A 24,858-nucleotide genomic window follows, 5' to 3' on the forward strand; every position below is an offset into this window, starting at 1 on the left:
ATAAAATCTAATCATAAATCTTGAAAGTTAGCAGTACAAAAGTCATTAAAAAAGAAATGTTAAAAAATAGTCAATGAATCATTTTAAGCTGGTGCTGAAAATAATTCTTTTAGTACTAGGCATCCATCCATGAGAAGAGCACTCATACCTCTTTTTATTATTCACAAATTTCTCATTTGCTTCAGTAGGTCAGAGTAACTGGCAAACCTAATTTGTATTTGTCTTGCCATTGTTTTTTGTTTCAGTTTAAAGAAATTGTCCATTTGTTTGGAGGGATTAAACCAATTTATAAAAGGAGAAAGTGGGACTAACGTTTTTATTCCTCCAAACTAACTTTTCCTAACCTGGCTTCTTCATTTTGATTAAACAGCAACTAGTCCTGACCATTTGAAGGCATGTAGCCAAACAAAGTTGTCTTGTTGGCCAAGGCTGGCATGTCACAAAGTATTCACTGCCTTGACTTATTTATATAATAAAGGTAGGATTTTTAAAAAACTGAAGAAATAAATTGAAAGTGAATTTTGGTTACAAGATGTCTAATCAATTTCTTTTTAATAAAAGCTGCACCGTTTACCCTAGCTTCATGTTCAAAAATTAACAATAAGAATGTTGGACAGAAAGTATTCTTGACAATATATTATAAAGCACTAATGACATACTGAACTTTATGGGGAAACACTCTCCTCCTCCTTTCCCTGAGCATAGGATGAGTTAGAAAGGATCTTGAGAATGTTTGAGGAATTTCCCTATAGGAACACTCTCAATTCTTGAATGAGTTGGTATTTTCTTATGTTGTTGGTTTTTAGTGTCTTGCTCCTTGCAACATACAGATGTACTCTCCATTAGAGATAGTGCAGGATTTTGTCCCCTGTCAGTTGGATACATCTGCAAACCTGTTTCAAATGTTCTTTCCAAGCTGCCGCTTGCACGCTTGGCTCCAGCTGTGAGTCTGTGCTGCTCGTGACTCTCCAGTTCTTCACATGTGGCATTACTCACAGCTTGGATTAATCATAAGCAGACGCTTCAGACTCCAGCCTCATGAGGACCAAAGGAATCTCACATATGTTAGTGTGACTGACTATACACACAAAAAAAAATCCCAAAGCCAACCCAAAAAACTACAGTTGTGCAATCCAGCCACATTGACAACTAGATTGCAGTTCTAAAGAAACTGCTGGCACTTCATATTCTCCTTATTCCATCACAGTGTTCATTCCAAATTCTGTCCTTTAAAATCCTCAAAATTGTAAGAAGGTCCACATGCTTTTTAAGCAAGGTTTCATTTGGGCCTGGCAGATCCCGCAACCTGTTAGTTACTTAAATCCATTTGCTGAACCCCAACTCACTGTAATTACTATTCTCAGTGAAGTTTCTGGTCCTTTCTGACCCCCCCACTAGCACTACTATGTTCTAATGAGTAGCCTTTGACTTGCTAAAAAAGGTGCCCCCAAACCTATTTTGTAACACAACTTGAAATCCAGCATCACATGAGTAAATATTTTCCTTTCTCCTCTACAACCTTCACCCCCAAAATCTCCTTTAGAAGTTTTTCCACGCTTCCAGAATGTATACAGGCTGCATTTATGATTCTTTTAATTTAATCTGGATTTGCACAAGATGTCAAATGGTATCAAATGAGATGGCTTACATAACAGGCTAAGCCATAACAAAAGTTAACTTTAGCTAACCATATCACATTATGGTTTAGGACAGATACACAGCTAGATATGACATTGATCATAATTGATACCATTTGCATGTTTCTTATTCAGGACTCAGCCAATGGCAGCATCTAGCTGACCCAGTCTGAGTAAGAAGCTAAGCAGAAGAGGGCTTGATTAATACTTATGGTGAGACCTGTAGGAAATCCCAGGATTGCAGGCTAGATTGGGAAGAAAGCAATGGCAAATTGCTTCCATATGGCTCCTAAAAAGGCCATAGTGATTCAGACACAAGAAATAAAGCCACCTTGAAGAGGTCTGTTACTGCATTTCAGTCCTTGGCATCAGAAGTTAAGTGTGGTGAGACCTGCTTAGTCTTTGAATAGAAGACTTCCAAGAAATCCTAGGACAGTAGACTGTGCAATAGGAAGGAAAAGGTCCAGAAAAAGACATCAACAAAGCACTTCTGTATAATTGCAAAGAAAACCCCATGGCTATGTCCATGAAGTCAACAGGAGTCAAGCTGGACTCAAAGGATGTTATCTTTTACTTCTTCTAAAATGAAATCCATGTTATGCTGTGTCTTGATTTGTTGTCTAGTAAATTACATAAATTCAGAAATTATCAGAATTCATTGGGCATAGTATTGCCATTTCTTTTCAGCAATGTTAACACAGAGACTCCTCAACTTCCAACCACAATTGGGACAGGAACTATACAGCAATGTAATTATTAAATGAGTTGCACTTGATTTTATGACCTTTTGCAATGGCTGTTAAGCATATCATTATGGTTATTAAGCAAATCTGGCTTCCCACAGTGACTTTGCTTGTTGGAAGCCCACTGGGAAGTTGCAAATGACAATCATGTTACTCGGGACACTGCAGTTGTAGTAAATGCATTTCAGTTGCCAAATGTCCAAATTTTGATCATGTGACCAGTGGAATGCTGTGGTGGCCTAAAGCAGGGGTCGCCTATCTTTTGGACCTCAGGGACCACCAAACTCATAATTTTAAATCCCGCGGATCATTAATATGAATTTTGACTGACAGTGGCTTGCTGACGGTGGGAGAGAGAGAGATCCAATATAACCTCAGAGGGCTGGCAGTGATTCTCTCTCTCTCTCTCTCTCCCCCTCTCTCCTCTCTCTCTCTCTCTCTCTCTCTCTCTCTCTCTCTCTCTCTCTCTCTCTCTCTCTCTCTCTCTCTCTCTCTCTCTCTCTCTCTCATTCTCTCTCTCTCTCTCTCTCTCTCTCTCTCTCTCTCTCCTCTCTCCCTCCCTCCCTCCCTCTCTCTCTCTCTCTCTCTCACTCAATCTTCAAAGTTGTTAAACAAATGGTTGTAAGTCTAATCTACCTGAGAGCTTGTTTGTTTCATAGATACATGGTTTATGTATTTATTTTAAATTCAAGAACTCTGAGTTACTTTTTGTTCCTATTTTACTGCTATAGTCTTAGTAGATGACAGCTAACAAGCCAGACTTCACCAACTGCACCAATTGCATGTGCTAAGAAATGTCAGCTGGGATGGGGGACTGCTTGGGAATTTTAGACCACTTACATAAATTGAGAAATAATAATTTAAAAAGGCATAAGAAGGCAGTGACAATTAATTTCATAGGAGTGTCAGGAAGGCTGCAAGAATGCAGACCCTAGGCATCATACTCAACTTGCAGTTTTTACCTTTTTTGGCTCTTCACAGCAGTAACAGTCCTTGACTGAGCCTGAAGGAAACTTTCAGTGAATCTGTTAAGGGAATGCTATTCTTCTTAGTCCATGGAAGCCAAGGAAATTATTTGGCAGAGCAAATAAACTTAGTGCTAACAATTAGCAGGGATTTGAAAATTAGGCATATAATTCACATAAAATCCAAAAGTTAATGTCCTTTGATTTAAGGGATGATAAGATCACTTTTGTTGGAACGTTTTACGCACAGACTGGATGGATATTGGTTGGGGATGCTTTAATTCAGATTCCTGCACTTAAGAGAGTTAGATTTTACTTTATATTACTCTGTGCAAGATGACACAGAGAGTAGAGGTAATTTAGTTTGAGAGGAACAAGTGAATGTGATTGTAGTGTAAATGACATTTAAGTAAAAATCCTACTGAGTGGAAGAAGAGATGGTAGTGGAAATGAAAGTGAGATTAAAAGATGCATATCAGAGCAGCAGAGAGAATGTATGGTGGTGATCATGGAAGATTCCAAATGTGGGAGCAACGAGAACAGGGGCAATGGCAATGTGCAAACCGAATGGAGTTGTACCTTAGTGGATCAGCATGGGTTGTGAATGCATTGCTGGGATTCCTGGGATGAGAGGCTTGGAATCTCTGAAGTCTGTAGCTGCCATGACAAGGCCTATCAAGGAGCTGTCTCTAAATAAACAGTCAAGTGACAACTATGGCTATCATTCCAGGTCTCCAGGTCTCCTGGGATGATGCAGTACGTTGAGACCAAGTTGGTCAGTGGAGAAAGAGTGGAATTATGGAGGGAATCCTACTCTCATAATGGTTGGCACTGTTTATTGAGTATTACAGTGCTTAGCTTTTGACCATTATTAAATACATTTATATACAGTAGCTAGATGACACTTTATTCTATTTTATTTTAACATTTCTATTTTAATTTTTTAGCTTTGTGCCTTAGTTTTAGACAATAACACTTCCTTTGGCCCTAGAGACATAGCTTACGTGGTAACAATAGTGACAATATTATTTTATATTATTCTTTTAGCTTGTGTTTTACATTTGGTCCTCCTTTTTTACATTTAAATCAATTGTTAATATATTTTGGGTTGAGAGACTGAAAAATCTCCCAGGGCTTGGTCTCAACCCAAAGTTTTGAAAGTCTTCAAAAAAGTTGTCATTCTTTTCTGATTATAAAGTAGCTGTTAAAAGTTTTAAATTTCCCCAGTTTAAAGAAAAACAAAAGGGGGGGGGTATGTAAAATGAGTGTATGCCCCTCTCTGCTCCCCATGGATTTTGGTTTCCAAAGATACAGGGCCACCAGCGAGCGTTGGGCTGTGATATTCCCAATAATCAGCAGCAAACTATCTGTTGCTGCCTTGTAGTGGTTATCAAGATTTTTTGCAACCATATGAAAGAGTGTTGTTAGCAAATTGTGGGGGAAGAGTTTTAGCTGTGTTTTTTGGGGTGTGTGTGTTGCAAGACAAGAACAACTCAAACCCCCCCCCCCCCAACTGCTGCTGTGTTGAAGAAAACAGTTCAACTGCTTTTAAGTGCAGGGGGAAGCTAGAGAGACAGTCATATCATTGTCTTTCTGGCCCTTAGCGAAATGCAGATCTTTATCTCTTCTGTAATCTCTCTGTGTGGCAATGATTATTACTTAGTAGACATGTGTTAGTTATATACACATGCTTGGAACATGTGTAATGACCATTTACAACTACCACCACAGCCTTAAAATATATCAAATTAATTGTTGCTGTGGATATATTCTGCCTTAATTATTGGTATAAAGCTATGACAAACATGGCATGCACAGCAGATACCTGACAATCAGCTGGCTGGCGGGAGGTGCACGCGCATGCGCAGTGGACCTGATTTGGGGCGACAGCTCACATGCCGGCAGAAATGCGTCTGTGTGCCACTTCTGACATATGTGCCATAGATTCGTCATCACAGTTTCTATACTCACATCCATCCTCAATGAAGAAATTCAGGTATATAAAATGCTCCACACTAAGTTCTTAGCAATTTTCCTTGAAATGGGAGGTTGGTTACAAGTTACCATTTCTCCAGAACAGCAGGGTCAAAAAATCACTCATTGAGAAGGATGCATATCAGGGCTTCCTTCAAGGAAGATGGCACAATTCCTCTTCCAAAGAGACAATAAACAGATCTAATCTCCTGTTACTGCCTCCCAAGTAGGGCTAGAACAATGGCGCTCATAGCACAGAGGAGCCTGACCTCAAAGCAGTCTCGATAGCCTCACAAGATGGTATGTTTGTCATCTTGATAGGCTTCAATGACAACTCAGTGAATGTTTTGCTAGGTAACTCTGATTTTTGTTATAAAATAGTTTGTGGGGCTTTCCCACAATGCTATCTTTTCTTTTTATGAAGACCATAACTGTTAACTTCTTTACTCTTGAACTCTTAAAGAGATGACCTACTATGATGCTGTCACTAAAGTGATCTCTGTACAATACTCCTCCCTCTTTAAAGGGCTTTGTGACCTGAAAAACACAATGGAAAAAATTCTCCTCATCTCTGGGTAAAATGTTTTTTGATGATAGCTTTTTTACTGTTAATAATTAAAAATACCAATGTAAAGTCGCTTCAAAGGAACTTTGGGTACATTTATTACAGGTTAAGGAAACATTGAGTTCTGACTAGTATTTCCTTTTTAAGGGCTGAGTGAATGATACAGTACATTACCATTAAGTTTAGCTCAGACTCACAGAATGAATCTTTGGTTTTCATTCACATTTGGAGGACCTCAACTGCTAACTGATGAAGTAATTGATGAATGTTTTGTGGACTCCAAAAAGAAGGCACAATTATGCTGTATGTGAGATCAGACATACAACGTATTGGTCAAGGCAATTAGAAGTACTGTGACTGGTGCATGAGCTAAAATATTGGAAAATACGTGTCTTCAAGGGCAGCTTAGATAACTTTTTGGAATCTCAAAAATTCTAGAGTTCTCCTGTGGATTTCTCATTTTGTCTAAAATGTTTGCATCTATCTGCCAAGTGTTCAGTCATGTGGACCCAGCTATGTCCTTTACCATGTGTACTGTAGAAATTTCCTATTTCCTGAACTCTTGACAGCCCTGGCTTTACAACCTTCCTGTCTCAGTAAAGGTCGTGTTTCCTTACTGCTGGTTTTGACATACTGACTAAATCAAAAGTTGCTGGTTTGGTAAAGAGTGGAACCCTATTTACTACAGCTGTTTGTACTATCGCATGATTCTTTGCATCAAGAGATTACTGCTAAAGGCTAATTACATCACTGGCCCTCTTCATTGATCAGGCTGGCAGCAATCTATGTGGAAGAAAAGAGTAAAACAAAACAAAACAGGCAGAATACTACTTGCATCCTACTTAAGGGCTAATGATTACCATAGCAGATTTTATAATTTGACAGTGTGACATGGAGTTAGAGACCCATCTGGAGTTGTAGAGATCAAAAATTTCAAAATTGAGTCCTAATGTGAATCTACACAGCATCTCTTTAGAACCAGTAGGGAACAGTTTCTGAAGCAGCTGAGGCTTGCAAATTTCCATGTGTAGCAAAGCACCATATTTAAATGCTATCCCTAGTGTCTAGTATCCTAGGACAGGGGTCGCCAACCTTTTGGACCTCAGAGACCACCAAAATCATAATTTTAAATCTCATGGACCACTAATATGAATTTTGACTGACAGTGGCTTGCTGATGGTGGGAAAGTCGGTCCCATATTCCAGAGCTGCAGTAGTCACAGGCCTGGCCCTTTGGTCATCCCAGACTATTTTTGAATTTTCCCAGGGTCTCTGCAGAAAAAACAGAAGCAGCAGAGACCCTGGGAAAATCCCCAAAAAAGTCTGCAGGAAAATTCCCCACCCCATTTTCATACCGATCAATCATTCTTTATTTGGTATCGCAGGATACTGTTTCCAGCTCCATTCTCGGAAGGAAAGAGAGAGACTTTTGGCTTCATGCAAGGAAAGCAGCAGAAGCAGCAGAAGTCTTTCTTTCTCTCCCCAAACTCTGGCAGAATGGTGCAGCCTCTTGGAGCAGGATGCCTTGCCAAAGACTCATTTCTGGTGGAGCTTGGGGGAGAGAAAGAAAGACTTTTGCTGCTTTCCTTGTGTGCAGCCAAAGGCAAAAAAAGAAAAAAGAAAGATGCAGCCCAGTGGCCAGGCGAGGCACATGGGGCACATGAGGCAAGTTCACCTGCTCTGCCCTTTCCCCCCTCCCCTCACTACCTCGTGTTGTTCACAATGCAAGTGACACAAGCCTTGTGTTTCTGTGGGCCAAGTGGGCAGCGCAGCCTTGTGTTCCCATGCAGTCTGGATTAATTGCTTTGGGGGGATGCTTTGGGGGTGACACTTCTCTGTGGACCACCAAAATTTTCTCACGGACCACCAGTGGTTCCTGGCCCACTGGTTGGCAACCATTGCCCTAGGAGAGCCTGTGGCGGGAGCACCTATTGGCTAAGACAAGAGCAGCGGTCATGGCTTTTTCACTATAGGCTGAGTTTCAGATGTATGCTCTGTGCAGACTGTGGCAGTCTTGGCAGCAGAGAGGCTTTTTTCAGCCTCATATCTTTTGCTTGGCAGGCTAGCTCTGCAAAATGGTTTAGCTGACAGGATTTTAAAGTCCCTATTGAAAAACTTAAAAAAAATCTTCTAAAGCAAATTTTAAAGTGGAGTTGCTGCAATCCTATGCCTACATTTGGACCAAAGTACAACCTCTTTGTGTTTGTTGACCAAATCAGTTGAGCCTTTTTTGGTGCTACCTCCAAATGTTTAACTATTTTCAAAGAATAGAGGTTTGCACACATTCAACAAAGTCCATACATGAGTCTATAGAAATAAAGAGGTGTGTCTGTCTCTACATGTCAAGAACAGAAAACTGAAGAAATGTAAAGAAGGGATTGGTGATCTTTTATGAGCTGGTTCAGGTATCTAAATTTTCCTTGTTCAGACCAGGTGTTGTTATGCTTGGATCCTTTTTCTCTCTGCTGCTTTCATTCCACTGAGGATCATAAACACATCAGATGAATAGAATTTAGCCCTGTAAAGAAAAACCAGGAGTAGGATTCAAAGTGCCCTTTTAGATGACTTTCAAATATGGCCTGGGCCCACTTTATTGAATGGCTTCCCTGGGTGATAATGATCTGTTATGAACATTAGAATGCTGCCTCAGTATCTCTTTCCTCTGCTTGCCCTTATAATGAGACAGAGATCTTTAATAGATAAGATATAACATATACTGCACCATCCCTCTATGTCAGCAGTGACTGTATTCAGAAGTATCCATCATATATATGACTATACAGGATAGGGCTGTGAATTAGATGATCACCTCAGAGTTAAAATCCCCTTTATTTTCTATGGTCTTGGCTTTAAACATGATCTGCAAGCATCTGACTTACATTTAGTGTATAGGACAAAAAAAGAGGCTAAAACTACAATGCAGAGTTTAAGGCTTAAAATTATCTGATTATCTCAGTCTTTGTTTGAAGTCTGACTTCTGCAGATGTACACCACCTCCTCTATTCTTTCACTCAGTAGTTCTTTGTAGATATTAAAAACAAAATATAATGCGTAGCTTGCATTTTATAAGCTGTTAAGATTGTGTGAGAAGAGAGCTCATAGCAGAGTATAATTGCATGGAGAGACATAGCAAGAGCAGCATTGTAGTGGAAAAGTTTGCTGTGGTGGAGCACGTCATAACCAGGCACTAAGAAGAATCTCCCAAAAAATCTGTCTTGTTGAGGCAGCTCTATATTTACACCCAGAGGATTTGTCAGTCTTGTGAACAAAGAACTGGAGAAAATGAGTAGAAATAATTGCACATTACTCACTTTTTTGTCAGATCTTCTACAACTATTTAATGGTTGTTCCAAAAACCCTTTTAAGTTTGCTGGCTGTGATGTTTATTAGAAGGCAAATGTTTTTCTTCTTGGAAATATATTAAATGGAGCCATGGTACTTTTTGAAAAAGGAATGTAGCAGAATGAGGGTTGCATTTCAACTTCCAATGAAAAAAGTCTTGGATCAAAAGCCAGGAATAATATACTTAGTATATTTGTAGCAAAAATTGTATATTTAATTATGGGTGAAAGGTTACCTATCTTACCTAAACACATCTTGATGTAACCTATGGATGGTCATGAACTACGGTAGGTCATTTTAAATTAATAGAAGAATTTTTAAATGTAGCCTGTAAATACAACATCATGTAATATAATTAAATACAATATAAATTACTACCTTTGGAATAGGGTAGAGAAATGGCTCTGTTGTAAATTTATAAACAAGTCATTTGTCTCCATCCTTTTGCTTAGGGCCAGCAAGCTTAGAAATGCCTTGGCACTGGTGTCTCCATGACCAGCATCTTTCAAACTCCCACTTCGCTGTAACCACTTAACCCCTCATACTCCTGCTCCTCCCCTGCAATTGGCAGCAGTCCAAAAGCTTGCACAATATTCATGAAAAAAAAATCCACTGGAAACATCCCAATTGCTGAACAAACTGAAATCTAACTCTTGGTTCCACCTCAGTGTATTACTTATACAATTTATATGCCACTCCAGATTAAAAAGATTCTAACATATTGAATCATTAGCTACCTAATACTTGTAATAATCTCCACCTTGAAATGCCCAATAGAATCCAATTAACAGCTTCTGAAAGAAAGTGGAACTTAGTGGTAACATGAATATAGGATTGCAAATTACTTGTTGCAAATAAAGGAAACTAACATTATAGAATCTTGTCAGTTTAATGTACAGTTTAACAGTTTAATGTTAAAAAAAGAATTTTTGAAGCTCTAGGATGAGTTTGTAAACTTTATAATCTACAAATGGGCATGAATATAGCTTTTGGAATAGAGAATAAAAATACTTTGCATTTCCCTCAATATAGAGATTTGATCTCAGAGGAACTCTGTGGTCATCCTGCCTCCTGCCACTCTCCACCTTCAGGGCTTTTATGATGGACAGTCCCAGAAAGTGATGTGCCCTGAGAAATCACAAATATGCTGGACCCAACTCCAACCCTATCCAACCTGAGAAGAATCTCATATCATGTAATTTGCCTCAGTCATAGTTGTATTTAGAATTTATTTTATTTCATCATTAATCACATTCTTTTAACATCTGAAGAGAGACAGTGAAGCAAATGCTGTTTCTTCTTTATTTCTGCCCGGAGCCTGGCAAAACAGAGCAACTTAGTGCCCCTAACATATGGAAATAAAACCCATGAATAAACATTAAAGCCACGTTTCCTGTTTTGCCATCTCAGTTGTTCAGAGTACTGCTTTATGAAACCATTTCTACTTCAGGGAGGTTCAAATACCACATTTTAATCATTCATTCAATTTTGACATATTGGCAAGTTGGATGAAATCCTACCAGCTACCACCTAGCTCCCAGGCATTCAACCCGTTTTGTGTACGAACCACAAGTTTCTAAACGACTGTCTTAAGGTTCCACCTTTTCTCCCACTCGTGACCACATATACCACCTTCCCTCCTACATGTGTAATGTCGCTCTGCCAACTACAGCAATTGCTTGTGTATGGAAACCATATTAGCCAAGTAAAGCATTTTTCAATGTCTTCAGTGGAATTCCTAAATTGGAAAAAAGGATGAATGCCAGGACATATTGCCAGCCTGCTTTTTTTAGACCATCAGAATAACTCCTGGCTGTAGTTCTCATTGGAACTAAATGGTTTACATTAGTGTAACGGTCACAAGTCACAAAAAAGGTCTAGAGACTGTTTGGCTTGGAACACTACTATGCAATTTTACTATGTTGAACTTCATACCTGCCTTGGTGTCAAAACTCCTGCATTCATCTTTGAAGAATATGCCTGCAGAATGCCTTAAACTTCAATCATACAAATATTTAAGAAAGTCAGACCAAGTACAGCTTGAATCTATGAAAAACTTACCTGGTTAAAAATCGCTCCATATGGCATTAAATTTCAGTCTTTTTATAGCAGAATGACACAGATGAGTACCAAAAGGGTGATGTAATCACTAGTTTCAGAAACCTAAGTCTGTGAATGTGTATTCATTCAGATAAAGCTAATGTTTCTAACAGGCAGGAAACTTTTCATGTTTATCTTTGGAAGCACACATGCGACTTGCAGTTCAGTTCATAATATATGTGACTTTACACAATGATTTGCTTCTGTTAGTATTTTTCATGTCCAGGACACCATATAATTATTTGTTGAACAGTTATAGTATATGAGGATAAATTACTTGCTAACATCTTAGTGTTCCTCCCTTATGGATATTAAGGAACTAGGTCTGAAAGGTCGGTTCTAGGCAAATATTGCTTGGGAAGAAGGAGCACTTTTGTGCCTATTCTGAAGGAGAAAAGTGGAAGCCTGTTTAGAAAATGCCATGTCCTGCTCTGGTCATTACTGCTATTGTTTTGTGATTAATATTGCCATACTCTTAAGAACTTTTAGACACCTCAGAATACTTGTAAGGAGATGTTTTTTCACAATGACTGTCAAAGAAATGATTGTGGCATTGACTAATCTCCTTATTCAGAAAAGGACAACCATAATAACACCTGTAGCTTATTATTGAACACCGCACCGCTTTGAATTTAAAAATGAGCAATATTTTATACATACATATATAGGCTGATAGGATGTCTGTAAAAATGTTAAGTACAATACTGAATATGAAGAAACAGCACTCAAGTTGTCTTTATGCTTATCTTAGCAAGGTGATCTACCCGCCTTCTGCAATGCCGATACTATATCCATTACGTGATTGTATTTTCTACAAAAAAATGTTTAATTTTTGACAGATCTTCCATTCTCTTGCTGAAAGTGTGCCTTTTCGATTTTAGCTTTATCTTCAGGCCCGAATGAAAAATGACTGGGCAAGACTTTTGCGTCCTACAGTCCAGTTTGGACTTGTTGCTTCATCCATTTACGTGGGCCTCTCCCGTGTTTCTGATTATAAACATCACTGGAGCGATGTATTGACTGGACTCATCCAGGGAGCACTGGTAGCAACCGTTATCGTAAGTCTGTACCATTTTTTCCCTATCATTTGATCAATTCCATTTTCAAATAAGCTAATATGACTTAATCCTTTCTGGGGTCCCGTCCCCCCTGAAATAAATCACAAAGGGGCTTTCATATATTTAAACTGCCAGTTTTGTGTGTCATAGGTTCACTGCAATGTGGAAAATATGACATGAAGTTTTGCATTTGCCAATACTGGAGAACAAAGCAGCCCTTTACCACATTTCACTATCCCACCTATTGGTCTTTCCCCCCCCACTTGCTCTGTAAATCAGTTGTTGGGTGTCCACCACCACTTCTAGAGAAAGTCTTCCAGTTCCAGTGTACCCAGTGGCTTCTGAAGGACAGTAACAATAATAATGTAAGTACTGTTCTATCTGCTGATGGGTAATAATACCAACTATTGTGTTCCTACAGGTTGTGTATGTCTCAGATTTCTTCAAGGAGAGAGGGCGTACATTTAAACAGAAGGAGGAGGAAGATTCACACACAACTCTACATGAGACGCCCACCAATGGAAATCACTACGGCAGTAATCACCAGCCATGATACGTTCAAGAGCTATTATCCTGTGGAATCTCCTGCTATTTAAAAGGAAAATTTCACAAATATTTCTTGTCTAATGTAAAAAACAAAATAAATGCCTTTTGAAGGGGACTGCTGCTGCTATACCTCTTAAGTGCTCACTTTATATGTATATAGTTAACAACAATGTATCTAAAAACCTCCAATTTCTATTGGTTCAAGCTTATGCTTATAAACACGATATCCTGACTATTTTTTAATTAAAATAATGTATAACACTTATTACAAACAGCGATGGAATACATTCAAAATAAAAATCTGTCTTGCTTGGGAAGAGGAAGCACTGGTCATTTTAGTGGCTCTTGGAGTAACTGCAGCTGCAGAATGAAGGCTGTTCAGACACCACAGTCATCCTATAGATAAAGACTTGCAGCAAACACAATGTCTCTCTTGATTTTTGTAATTCCTGTTGAGAATAAAAAAGAAAAGAATATATCCACGGTTAATGGCATAGTTGTAGTCGGATACTACTTGCTCATGCTAATGAGATGTAGTAAAATGAAACTAAAATCCAGTGCTGAATTTTCAAAATATCTTATTTTTTTCCCAATTTCCACCTCAAGATACTATTGTGCAGCTATTTTGACTGTTAGGAAAACATTAGTAGACTCCTAGGTTAAACCCCCTCCCCCCTTTTTTTCAACCTCAGCAACAGCAGATTATAACAGGCATGTTCAGTTTAAATGGAATACTTTGGCTTGTGGCCAAGCAATTTTAAACTGCTTGTAAATATATTTTACATTTAAAGATGCACGTATTTATATAATATTGTACATACAAACCTTCTGCAAATTTGTTTTCCAGTTCTGTATTTCCAATGGCCTTTGCTGCTTGGCACATCTGTCTAAGCAATTCTTCTAGCCTCCTCATACATCGAATTATGCTACCTGAATGAGGAAATGTACATAGACAGAAATGGTAAAGTAGTCATTTTCAAAGTCAATTCATGTTAAAGCAGTCATTTTCTACAAAGAAACAAGCCCTTTCTATGAAGTAGGACTGTTGCCTCTAATATGGTTTTTTTTGGTGGAGCTGTATGTAAAATCAAGCTCGCTCATTCAGTTTTCTTCATCTGAAGCAAAAAGAATATAACAAAAAGTTTAAAAATGGCTCTGAAATCCAGAGATTATTTCTTTTATGTACTTTGTGGTCTTTGGGGCATTTCAAGACATCCCTCACTCTCTGCTTTGGGAAGGAAATACAAGAAGCTTCATGTATTATATTTTAGCCTTAGCATATGATATAGATTTATTGTGAATGCAGGTTACTTAAAAGAACCCAAGAATCTACCTATCCTCCCTCCTGTATATTTTTATATTCTGCAATGACACCTATGAAAGGTATGTCTTGCTTCAAACATTCTGGAAAACATTCTGAATGAATATTAGAGCTAGAACTGGAAAAGTAATCTAGGGAGTATAGATTAAGGCAGGGAATAGATATTTTTGCTATTGATGACAATTTGAAGAAATGAGGCCCATATAATGAACAATTTCATCAATTCAAAAGATTAAATTTAATTGCCTTATTGCAAATCTAGCAACTCTTCTAAAAAGTCATCCGGAGTCAGTTATCAAAAGGAAATAAATCTGAGCCACAACAGCTTGGAACGCTGACTTCTTCTACAGTTTAAGCAAACTTATTTTGAGAAATAATAATTTTTATATCAAAGGATATCAAAATCAAAGGATGTAAAAAGCTATAAAGAATTCTGACATCTACAGAACCTTTACGGTCATATAAAAAAAGTGTTACATCGAATCAGGCAACAAATAAATTCCATGTGCCAAGATATTCAGTGAGCGTATGTGCTCACTGAACCCGCCGCTTGTATTTTCCCACCTCTCCAAACTGACAATATATCACTAAAACTTTACTTCAGTGTATTTTGCTATGACTGAGAAAAGTGCCTTTCAGTATTACTGCTCACTTTGGAAGCATTTTTGTTTGCTTATCTGATATATGGAAATAAATATTTGCAATTTACATGGAGTTAACAAAAAGTAATGCTGCTATTGTCAGTGCCTTGGTTGTTTTACATAATTTTCTACCTTAGTGAATAATGCTATTGTAGGCAGCTTAATCAAATTTAATCATCCCACCTTGTCCAGTGTTGAACCACAAGAAATCTAGCTCATTGTGCAATTCTGGTCTCCCATTTAAAAAACAACAATTTGCTTACTGGAAAACCTTTTATCGCATGGAGAATGAGAGGACACTTTTATATCGCATTTATAAATGCAACTGTTCACAAATTTGCCTGCCTGCTTCACTGCAATCAATAAAATGCATATGTAACAAAAGTAACTCCAGGCCTCTTTTTATTTTTCCTCCCTTGGCATCCCTGATCCTCTCAATGAATGGCATAGTGGTGGGCGGAAGATGGACATAATGGAAGATTACTTCTATCTAATCTCATTTTTTCCTGATTTATAAAGAGGTCGTAGATGCGCACAATCTCATTAAAAAACGTTAATTTTTTTCCTTGGAATAATGGCTTAAACAGCTCACAACTTCTTTTGAATTTACAGAAACTTAGGGATCCCTTAGTATTTTAAGGAAATACTCTCATTAATTCTCAGAAATTAAAATGTTATAACTACTCTTGTTTGTGAGTAAAGCAAAGACTCTCTCTCTCTCTCTCACACACACACACACACGTCAACCTGAGAAAAGGGGGCCTCAAACAAGCACATGAACAAGAAAGGAAGCAACCCTTTGGTGCAGTTACACCAAATTTCAGTCCATAGTTAGAGAATTTACTTCTAAATCACATTTACCAAATATATAGAACTTGTGTTTTATCACTCTGCAAAGCCCCTTTGGATGTCACAGTTATTTTTGCAAAGAAACCCTTTGACATTTACTCTGGCAATTGTTTTCAAAGCAACTGTTGCCACAGCAAACAATATTACATTCAATATTTGCTAACGCCTGGATAGGGGGTGGGGAAAAGTAAACAATATCTAGTTTTTATACAACCAAACAAGGTTTTAAAAACTAAATGGCCAATACTGCAGTTTATTTGTTTATTCATTCAATTTATGTTCTTTTCTAGTGAGCATTTAAGCCAATTAACAATTTAAAAAAAATTTAAAACCAAATATTACTGATGTGTAGTTACCCTACAGTAAATACACTTAAGTTCAATGTAGAAACTTCTAAAGTTGAATGAAGGATGCAGGACATGCAGTATCACACATTTCTCAGAACCCTCAGGCAGAAATTTCAATGGAAGCCCTAAAAGTTTTTCAGCCCCAATCATTCTATTTGATTGTTCTATGATTGGCAATTCTCCCTCTACTCCAGGGGTTCAAACTCGCAGCCTGCATGCATCGTGTGCTGGCCCCGCTCCCACCTGGTTTAGCAAAGGGGAAAAAAGTCCCAATACATCATGTGACAACGCTGTGATGCCGTGAGTTTGACACCCATGCTCTACCCCTAACAGAAACTATCGTTTGCTGGGTGTATTCAGTACAAATGTCATAATACATAGTTTTTTAAAAAAAAGAAAATACCCATGAAAATTTGTAATGGAATTGGGAAAAGAGAAACTAATTTGGTGTTTTTCAATGTGAAAGCCAATTTCTCCCTCCTAAAGGAACTGGGGAAAAATAATGTATCATTTATTAGGACACAATGCCATGTTATCTGATCCTTCGTTGGACATTCTTCCTTTCTTAAGAATAATTACCAAAGTGAAAAAGACACGGTACAACCACAACTATTTACAAACTAAAGTATTTGAGTCTTTAATTTTTAACTCCAGCAACAAAATAAACGCACATACCTTCAAAGACATCTGTCATTTTACATATATGAGCAAATGTAGCTCCATTGGCCCATGTGTATACCACGTCCATCAGGTTTGGTCTGAACAAACTGAGATAGTTTTCCTCATCAACTTCCAATTTAGCTTCTGCTGAAACTTTGGCAATTCTTTTCGCACATTCCTTAAAAACGAAAACCCATTTTATTTAAATCAGCAAACCAAACACAGAAATAATTGTCCTTAAGCCCACATATCAGTCATGGTTTAATTTCTATTCTTGAAGGAGAAATAAAATGTATGTCTTACACATTTCTTTTATGTTCTAAATAAAGTAATTATTTGAATATAATTACTTAATGTAAAAATAGCTTCTGCTTCATAGTGGGAAATCTGTATGCTGGCACAGGCTAAAACAGAGCTCACATTAATTGGATAAAATTGAGATTCCCAAATGATACTCCTTGAGGCATCAATCAGATTGTAGATATTACTGTATAGTTCCTATCATGTTTTTTTAAACATATATTTTTAAAGTGAAATGTCAATTTCTAGCCTTATCTTTAACTTCAAAAATATTTCTGGATCCCAGACACTCTTAAGAAAATAAAAATGAATCAAAGGAACAGATTGGAAGTCATAACAGAGTATCCTTGCCAGTTTCCCTCTGTCAAATGAATGGAACTAGATATATCCATCCAATCCATGACAGCCATATTATGAGAGCTCCCAGCATTTCAAATGTAGAGTATTCCTGAGATAAATTCTTCCAAATCATGTTATCCAATCATATTCAACAAAACAACTTGTTGCTCCCTAGGAAAAAATGGCTTCCAAGGCTGACACAATTTTAAATTATGCTGGAAGATTTATAATTAAGTGAAACACATAACTTTAAGACAGTTTGGACCTCAGAAGTTTGATTAACATTGCAATTGTGATATAAGATGATTGCAAGACAAGAAAAGCAGACAAATTTATACAGTCTTCTAACGTAAACAGATGCATTTTTCTCATTAGAAAAACACACTTGCCAATTTACGTTTAAGCTTTCAATCTGAATTTTGTAGGACATTTTATACTAAGCATTAGAATAACTTATGCATAAGTAATGAACTGAAAAACATTTACCTGCATTTGTCGGAGAGGACCTGCCAATTGTTCAGTTAGTTTGGGCATTTCACTAGACTGAAAAAAACACATCAACAACTTCTATATATTCTACAAATTTAAAATTCATGTAACTACCATATAAAATCTTAGTGGAATCAAAGACACTTCACAGACTGTGGTCATCACACTTTTAATATCTTTATAAAGCTTCCTTGCCAACACTTTTATCTCTGACATATGCTCTGTAACCAAAATTAATTTCGTTCTCTTGACTTTTCTTGCAGAATTATTTCCATATTTATTAAGTGATCAGATCAACGAATTTCCTCTCTTCCTATGGAGAAGGAATGGTCAGGGTTGTTTGGAGAGCTGAAGAGGCTCTCGCCAGCCTCCCTCCCCTGTCATTTCCTTTTCTTCCACTCCCCATCACCCCTGTAGGAATTTACTCCATGTACCTGATGAAGTGAGCCATGAAAGTGCCTGTGTTCATTTCTTTGGCATTATAGTGTAGGCAAGTTCAATTGCAGAAACTGGGTGGCTCATAAAAAAATACATCATAAAAATACTATGAAACCAAAATAATAAAAATACACACTAAATCCACATAAATATAATTTTAAAAAAAACACAGTCATCATGACATCACATTCTCATGGGTTATCTACAGGATGACAAGTACTATTTTATTTCCATCTGCAAGATTGAAGTATGACTTCATTTTATTTAGATAGAACCTTTTCTTTCAAAGTCTTCAGTAGCTAAACTCATCTCCCATCTTTTTAGTAACCTACTCTAAAGAGAACGATGGAAATCAACTGGACGTTGCTTAGAACATTTGAATCAAGGGAGGTTTCCTTGCACAGCTTCCTCCTTCAAAATGATGGGTACTACCTGCCTATTTAAGCAGCATTAATCATTCAATATATTATTTCTTTCTCTGGCAGCTTTAACTATGGCACATAGCTGAGTTTATACTACAGAGGACTCTAATTCATTTATTTGAACTCCACAGGTTCAAAAGAATCCCACATAACATCATTAGACACTAGTGCCATCGTATGTGTCAAGTTCCGAGTGAATTCTCAATGAATTTTGTAAACCTATCTGTGCAGTCTTGAAGCAATTCTTCCTTACTGTCACTCCTCAAAGGGGGCAAGTTTGCTGAATAACCAACTGCAGGAACAATAAGGGCAGAGAAGGAAGCCAACATAGTGCCCTATTGCTATTTCATGGAAGCTCATGCTAATTTCCTCCTGGTATTCTCTATCAATACTCTAAGCATCTTTTCATGTCCTCAAATTCCTGTTTATCATGATATAATAAAAGACCTAGTAGGTCTTAGAAGTGTCACAAATCCCTTCATTTTTAATTTGTTTTGTTGTAACACATTAGCATGGGTACTTCTGTGGAAAAGATAACTTACATTTTCTTGAAATACAAAGCAGCTTAATAAAGCAGTTGCTTGTTCTGCAGATAAATCATTGAAAAGCCCATTGAACATCATTTCTGTCAGCAAAAGCTCATCTGCACTAGAAGAGATTCAATTAATGGCAACATTAGTAATTTATATGTTTAAAATCAATATTTAAAAAGTCACTCTGCCTTCTTCCAAAACAGATAGAGGAAAAAGACATTTAAGAGTTCAGATGTCATAGATGTTGGAGGTGAGAACTCTAGGAAATTTATCTAGTAGAAAAGAGTAAATGATACAATGTTTTCTGAACTGAGAGTCAACTTATTTTGTTGGTGATTTAGTTAAAATAGTCATACGTGTTTTGACTAAACAAAATAAACAATCTTGGCTTAGGTAGGGAGATAAGAGCTAGTCTTAGTGTACTAAGCTTTGAGTAAGCTTTGGGGAAACTGCTGACTCCAAGACTTACTATTGACCCAGTAATAGGTTTTTCCAGTGATAACTTCTACTAGTGGAAACAGGTGGGGCAATTTTCAGCAATTCAATAACAGTTGTTGTAAGCTTCCCAGAGTCACTTGGGTATAGGAAATTTAATAAATCCACGCTTCCTCCTCAGAATAACTGAAAGATTGCTCAACCTTGTCCTGTTTTACCCCAATCTTATATTAACTTGTATTCAGTAATGTCCAGAATATTCTGCTACTCAAAAGATTTTATATTAAGGGAACTATTTGTATTTATAATATTTGCTGCATAAATTAAGATGGGAATTTAAAAGTGGAACCTCTATGACTTAATTATTTAGGATAAGGGTAAAATAAGTTTAGAATGAGCTTAGGAATTCTGATGCACAGCATACTAAGAAGAACTGTGACTGTCTTTGAACAAGAACTCTGTTCTTTCATATCGGAAAACATTTTTGAAAATTGTTTCAAATGCTTGTTGTTAACTGGCGGAGGACAGAGGATATATAGTTCACTTGAGTAATATAAGCTAAATGAAACGCTCACAGAACCCATTGAGCAGTCCTTTTGAACTCTATTATTTAACAAACCAAATATATCTGTATGAATAGGTTCTTCTAAATGGTACAGTATCATAGAACACCAGCATAAAGGCAAAGTAGAGAAAAACTTTCAGAACACAACTGTCCATTTGTTGATTCTTTTACATCATCATCATCATCATCATCATCATCTTACCTGCTGATTTCACAAGCAACTCGTCCTTTCATCTCTATGACATCTGAAGAGGTTGCAAAGCCCAATCTTCTAAGAACACGTTTACGACATTTGAGCTCATCCATTTGTAAAACAGTCCTTGCTTTTTTCAATTCCCGTTTAGCTGCCTTTATGTCTACAGCAATCTACGTTCACGCAGACATTTTAACAGAAATAAGAAACAAAGACAACTTTATGCCACAGGCCACATTAATACTTGCAAACCCATGATAATCCCTTTTTATAAATGAGAAAGCAGAAGTCAAATGTTTCGTTGAATTATATGCCAAAATGGATTTGAATAAACATATCTAATTGACATACTTTGTCATTGCTTGAAAGATTTATTGTCAGAAAGTAAACCGGTCCGTTACAGACAGTCAGGAGATATCATACCAAAATGGCTCAAGACACACACTTGTCAACTCACAAAACAGATATCAAAAGCAACATTCATTTTTACTCTGTCAGTTATGTATTTGTCTGCGAGGCAAAGTCCTAACTAAGAGGCCAGAAGTTTCCACTATTTTTTCTCTCCTCAGGAAAATTGACCATGGTGGCTGTGGATAATCACAACAATAGAGAGCACATAAGTTGCGGAACATTACAAGATATACCGTGTTTCTCCAACAATACGGCCTCCACCAATAGGAAGACCCAGCATGTTTTCTAGGCAGAAAATCAAATTAAGCCCCTCCCCCAAATTTAGGCCTAGTTTAAAACATGCAAAATAGGGGAAGGGTGGGGGACTTGCCATTTGGAGTGCCGTTGGAGCTACCACCGCCATTTGGAGTGCCCTTGGAGCTGCTGCCGCCCGTTTGGAGCTGCCTCTGCCGTTTGGAGCCGCCGCCGCCATTTGGAGCTGCCTCTGCCATTTGGAGCCGCCGCCGCCGTTTGGAGCTGCCTCTGCCGTTTGGAGCTGCCTCTGCCGTTTGGAGCCGCCGCCGCCGTTTGAAGCTGCCGCTTGCGTTTGAGCACTACCGCTGTTTGGAGCACCACCGCCACTCCAAACACGGCGGCAGCTCAAACACGGAAGCAGCAGCTCCAAGCGTGACGGCGGCACTCCAACGGCGCCGGCGGCTCCAAACGGCAGAGGCAGCTCCAAACACGGAAGCGGAGCCACCGCCGCCATTTGGAGCTGCCGCCGCTGTTTGGAGTACCATTGGAGCTGCCTCTGCCGCTTGGAGCTGCCTCTGCCGTTTGGAGCTGCTGCCGCCCGTTTGGAGCCGCCGCCGCCGTTTGAAGCTGCCGCTTCCGCGTTTGGAGCACTCACCGCTGTTTGGAGCACCACCGCCACTCCAAACACGGCGGCAGCTCCAAACACGGAAGCGGCAGCTCCAAACGTGAGCGGCGGCACTCCAACGGCGGCGGCGGCTCCAAACGGCAGAGGCAGCTCCAAACACGGAAGGAGCCACCCGCCGCCGTTGGAGCTGCCGCCGTCGTTTGGAGCTGCCGCTTCCGTTTGGAGCTGCCGCCGTGTTTGGAGTGGCGGTGGTGCTTCAAACAGCGGTAGTGCTCCAAATGCGGAAGCGGCAGCTCCAAAGCGTGACGGTGGCACTCCAAACAGCGGCGGCAGCTCCAACGGCGGCGGTGGCTCCGCTTCCGTGTTTGGAGCTGCCTCTGCCGCTTGGAGCCGCCGCCGTTTGGAGTGCCGCCCGTCACGTTTGAGCTGCCGCTTCCGTGTTTGGAGTGGCGGTGGTGCTTCAAACAGCGGTAGTGCTCCAAACGCGGAAGCGGCAGCTTCAAACGGCGCGGCGGCTCCAAACGGCAGAGGCAGCTCCAAACGGCGGCAGCAGCTCCAACGGCACTCCAAACGGCAGCGGAATGGGCAGAAGGAAAGCAACAGAGGCAGGTGCCAAAGGTCTTGGGTCTGCAGCAAAGGTGTTTGGTGGGAGTAGGGAGCTCTCTGCGCTTCGCCATGATCGCCCTTAGGAGCAGCTGGTGGCGAGGCTGCCCGCGGGCGCTCTAGATGAGGATGAAAGGGGGAAATTGTTACCCCGAAAAGACGGCCTAGCCGTCTTTTCGGCTCAAAAAATAAGGCCCGGCCTTATTATGTGAGAAACACGGTAGGAGAGTACCAATTTAAAGGTATTAGGAAAGAAAGGTAGCTTTTCCAATAAAAATCTCAAATCACTTTCTAATTGGCTATTATATTTGTAAAGAAAAAATCTACTGAAATTTTAATTATGAAAATACTTTTCAGTAGGAATTACCCTTATGAGCTTTTTTGGGAGGAAGAGGGTGAAGCTATCTCCCATCAAGTCAGAATATTTCCCTATGTTGTCTATTTTTGTTGTTTTGTGCCTTCAAGTCACCAAGTCCTTGTGTTTTTCCTTGGTAAGGTTTTTGAGAAATGGTTGCCATTGCCTGCTTCCTAGGGCAGAGAGAAAGTGAGTGGCCCAAGATCACCTAGCTGGCTTCGGGCCTAAGGCAGGACTAGAATTTATGGTCTCCTGGTTTCTAGACTAGTGTCTTAATAACTACAAAAATTGGCTCCTTGTGTGGCGGAGAATTCACTTCTTTTTGTAGGATTTTTTTTTTACTGGTTTGAAGATATCAGAAACTGAACCTGCACCTTCTGCATTAAACTTTATTCAATGACCTACAATCCCTCTCAAGTGAACCTGCCTCAAGTTTGTTCCTTACCTGTGTTTTTCTTTCACAAAGTTTGTATACAGTTTCCAAATTAGAATCATTGTGAAGTGGATGAGAATACATCCTATGTTCAAAGGCTTCTATTTTTTGGATTACTTTTTTCAGACCTGGATCTTTAATGCCCATGTCATCAATAGGATCCAGCAAAGGAACTCCGTCAGGAAACCGTTTCTGCACTTCCTTTAAGAAAAATTTAAAAAACAAATCCTTAAAACATTTCTTCACTGCAATATTTATATAGCTGATACTTGAGAACAGATAACAAAGTGGCAAAGAGATTAAACTGAAAAATAAATCTTCAGACCAAATATTTATTTGATTTTTAAACTATTTCAATCATGAGGGTACTCTTGGGAGTTTTACAAGAAGAAAACATCCACAACAATTCAAAGATTTTAAAAAAATGTAAGTTGTATCTAAAATTGTCTTAAAAGTGGAGAAAACAAGCATTTCCTTGGCACTACCCTTTGCAGTCAAAAAGGCTCTCCAGAAAAACTGTATTTCAATCTGCTTCTGAAAGCCAAAAAGACCACAGCAACCCTGATCTTTGCTAGTAAATTATTCCACCAAAAGGAGGTTATTATGGAGGCTTCTTATTATAGCTTCAACTTCTCTAATATCCTGGTAGTAGGAGACACCTAAAGAGGTTTTCCCAACTTGCTTCTCTAGGAAGGATGGATTCTAGTTGATGGAGGTAGCTGTGCAGATATTTTAGTGCCTTATAGGTTAACATCAAACATCAAACTTTAAACTGAACCTGGATATTTCTGCTGTCAATGTGCTCAGAGCCCCATAAGGTGTGGATGGGATTTAGTACTTTGCATCATCTGAAACTTTTGAATGTTCTTTAAAGGCAGCCCCATTTAGAGCACGCTGCAGTAGTCCAATCAGGTGGTGAGAACAGCGTTTGTTATTTGGGCTAGGCACTTTGTAAGCATTTACTAAATCCACTCAATTGTTAATTTTTATTATTTCCTTATTCCGCAAAAACAGAACACACACATATACACACATTCATACATCACACACACACACACACACACACACACACACACACACACACATTCATACCTCATACATTATACATACACACGCTTTACCTGTATTGATTTCAATACACTCTGTCTGTTATCATGAGGCCTCAAGTCTTTGGGTATATAGAGTCGAACGCTGCTGATGGCTGACAGAAGATGCACCAGGACAGGAACAACCTACTCAGACAGACAAGTGATCAGTAAACTAAAAATGTACTTGATTAATCTTCAAACTATTAAAGAGATTATATTTTATGTAACATATTCTGAGCACAGTACCATACTTTCATTTTGTTATACAATATCTATATGGAGAATATGGATTATTTCTGTAATAAATCTGTTCAAATTTTGCTTTATTTAGCTGTATTTAAAATTGAACTCTCTTGAAAATGCTTAACTTGTTGAGATAAAAAAAAATAAACTCACAAATTGGAGTTCTCAAAATTTCTAATCAGGTTTTTTTTTAAAAAAAATATATCTTTCTGTCAGCCTTCAAAACTAAATAAGGAAAATTCAGGAACAAGGAACAAATGCATTTTGTCTGTGTGTGTGTTTGTAGGCAAACACTTTATGTATATCTACCCCTACACAGATTGAACTGCATTAATCCCCGGTTTTATTAGAATTCAATGATCTGCATCATACTGTGCAATTGTTTAACTAGAATTCAGCACCACC

General features: G+C 38.6%; 2 protein-coding genes across 4 annotated transcripts in view; one reads left to right on the forward strand and one right to left on the reverse strand.

Annotated features, from left to right (window-relative positions):
• The window catches only part of PLPP1 (phospholipid phosphatase 1), an 82,946-nt gene extending 67,667 nt beyond the window's left edge, over positions 1–15,279 (forward strand). For both annotated transcript variants that reach the window (XM_026670488.2, XM_026670489.2), the window contains exons 5-6: positions 12,207–12,383; positions 12,805–15,279. In XM_026670488.2, coding sequence (XP_026526273.1) covers positions 12,207–12,383; positions 12,805–12,936 — 309 coding nt within the window. In that variant the 3' untranslated portion in view covers positions 12,937–15,279. The remainder of the gene's footprint in view (positions 1–12,206; positions 12,384–12,804) is intronic.
• The window catches only part of MTREX (Mtr4 exosome RNA helicase), a 38,315-nt gene continuing 26,612 nt past the window's right edge, over positions 13,156–24,858 (reverse strand). Inside the window, exons 20-27 of one of the 2 annotated variants that reach the window (XM_026670487.2) lie at positions 24,244–24,354; positions 23,135–23,323; positions 20,471–20,634; positions 19,278–19,383; positions 17,873–17,929; positions 16,763–16,925; positions 13,755–13,859; positions 13,156–13,378 (exon numbers count right to left, since the gene is read on the reverse strand). In XM_026670487.2, coding sequence (XP_026526272.1) covers positions 13,326–13,378; positions 13,755–13,859; positions 16,763–16,925; positions 17,873–17,929; positions 19,278–19,383; positions 20,471–20,634; positions 23,135–23,323; positions 24,244–24,354 — 948 coding nt within the window. In that variant the 3' untranslated portion in view covers positions 13,156–13,325. Of the gene's footprint in view, positions 13,379–13,686; positions 13,860–16,762; positions 16,926–17,872; positions 17,930–19,277; positions 19,384–20,470; positions 20,635–23,134; positions 23,324–24,243; positions 24,355–24,858 lie in introns of those variants that run through there. The other variant, XM_026670486.2, reaches the window with a different exon arrangement.

Source organism: Notechis scutatus, chromosome 2, assembly GCF_049901735.1.
Source record: "Notechis scutatus isolate UNSWTSFEM ecotype Mainland chromosome 2, rNotScu1.2, whole genome shotgun sequence".
In the NCBI taxonomy this organism is placed as follows: domain Eukaryota; kingdom Metazoa; phylum Chordata; class Lepidosauria; order Squamata; family Elapidae; genus Notechis; species Notechis scutatus.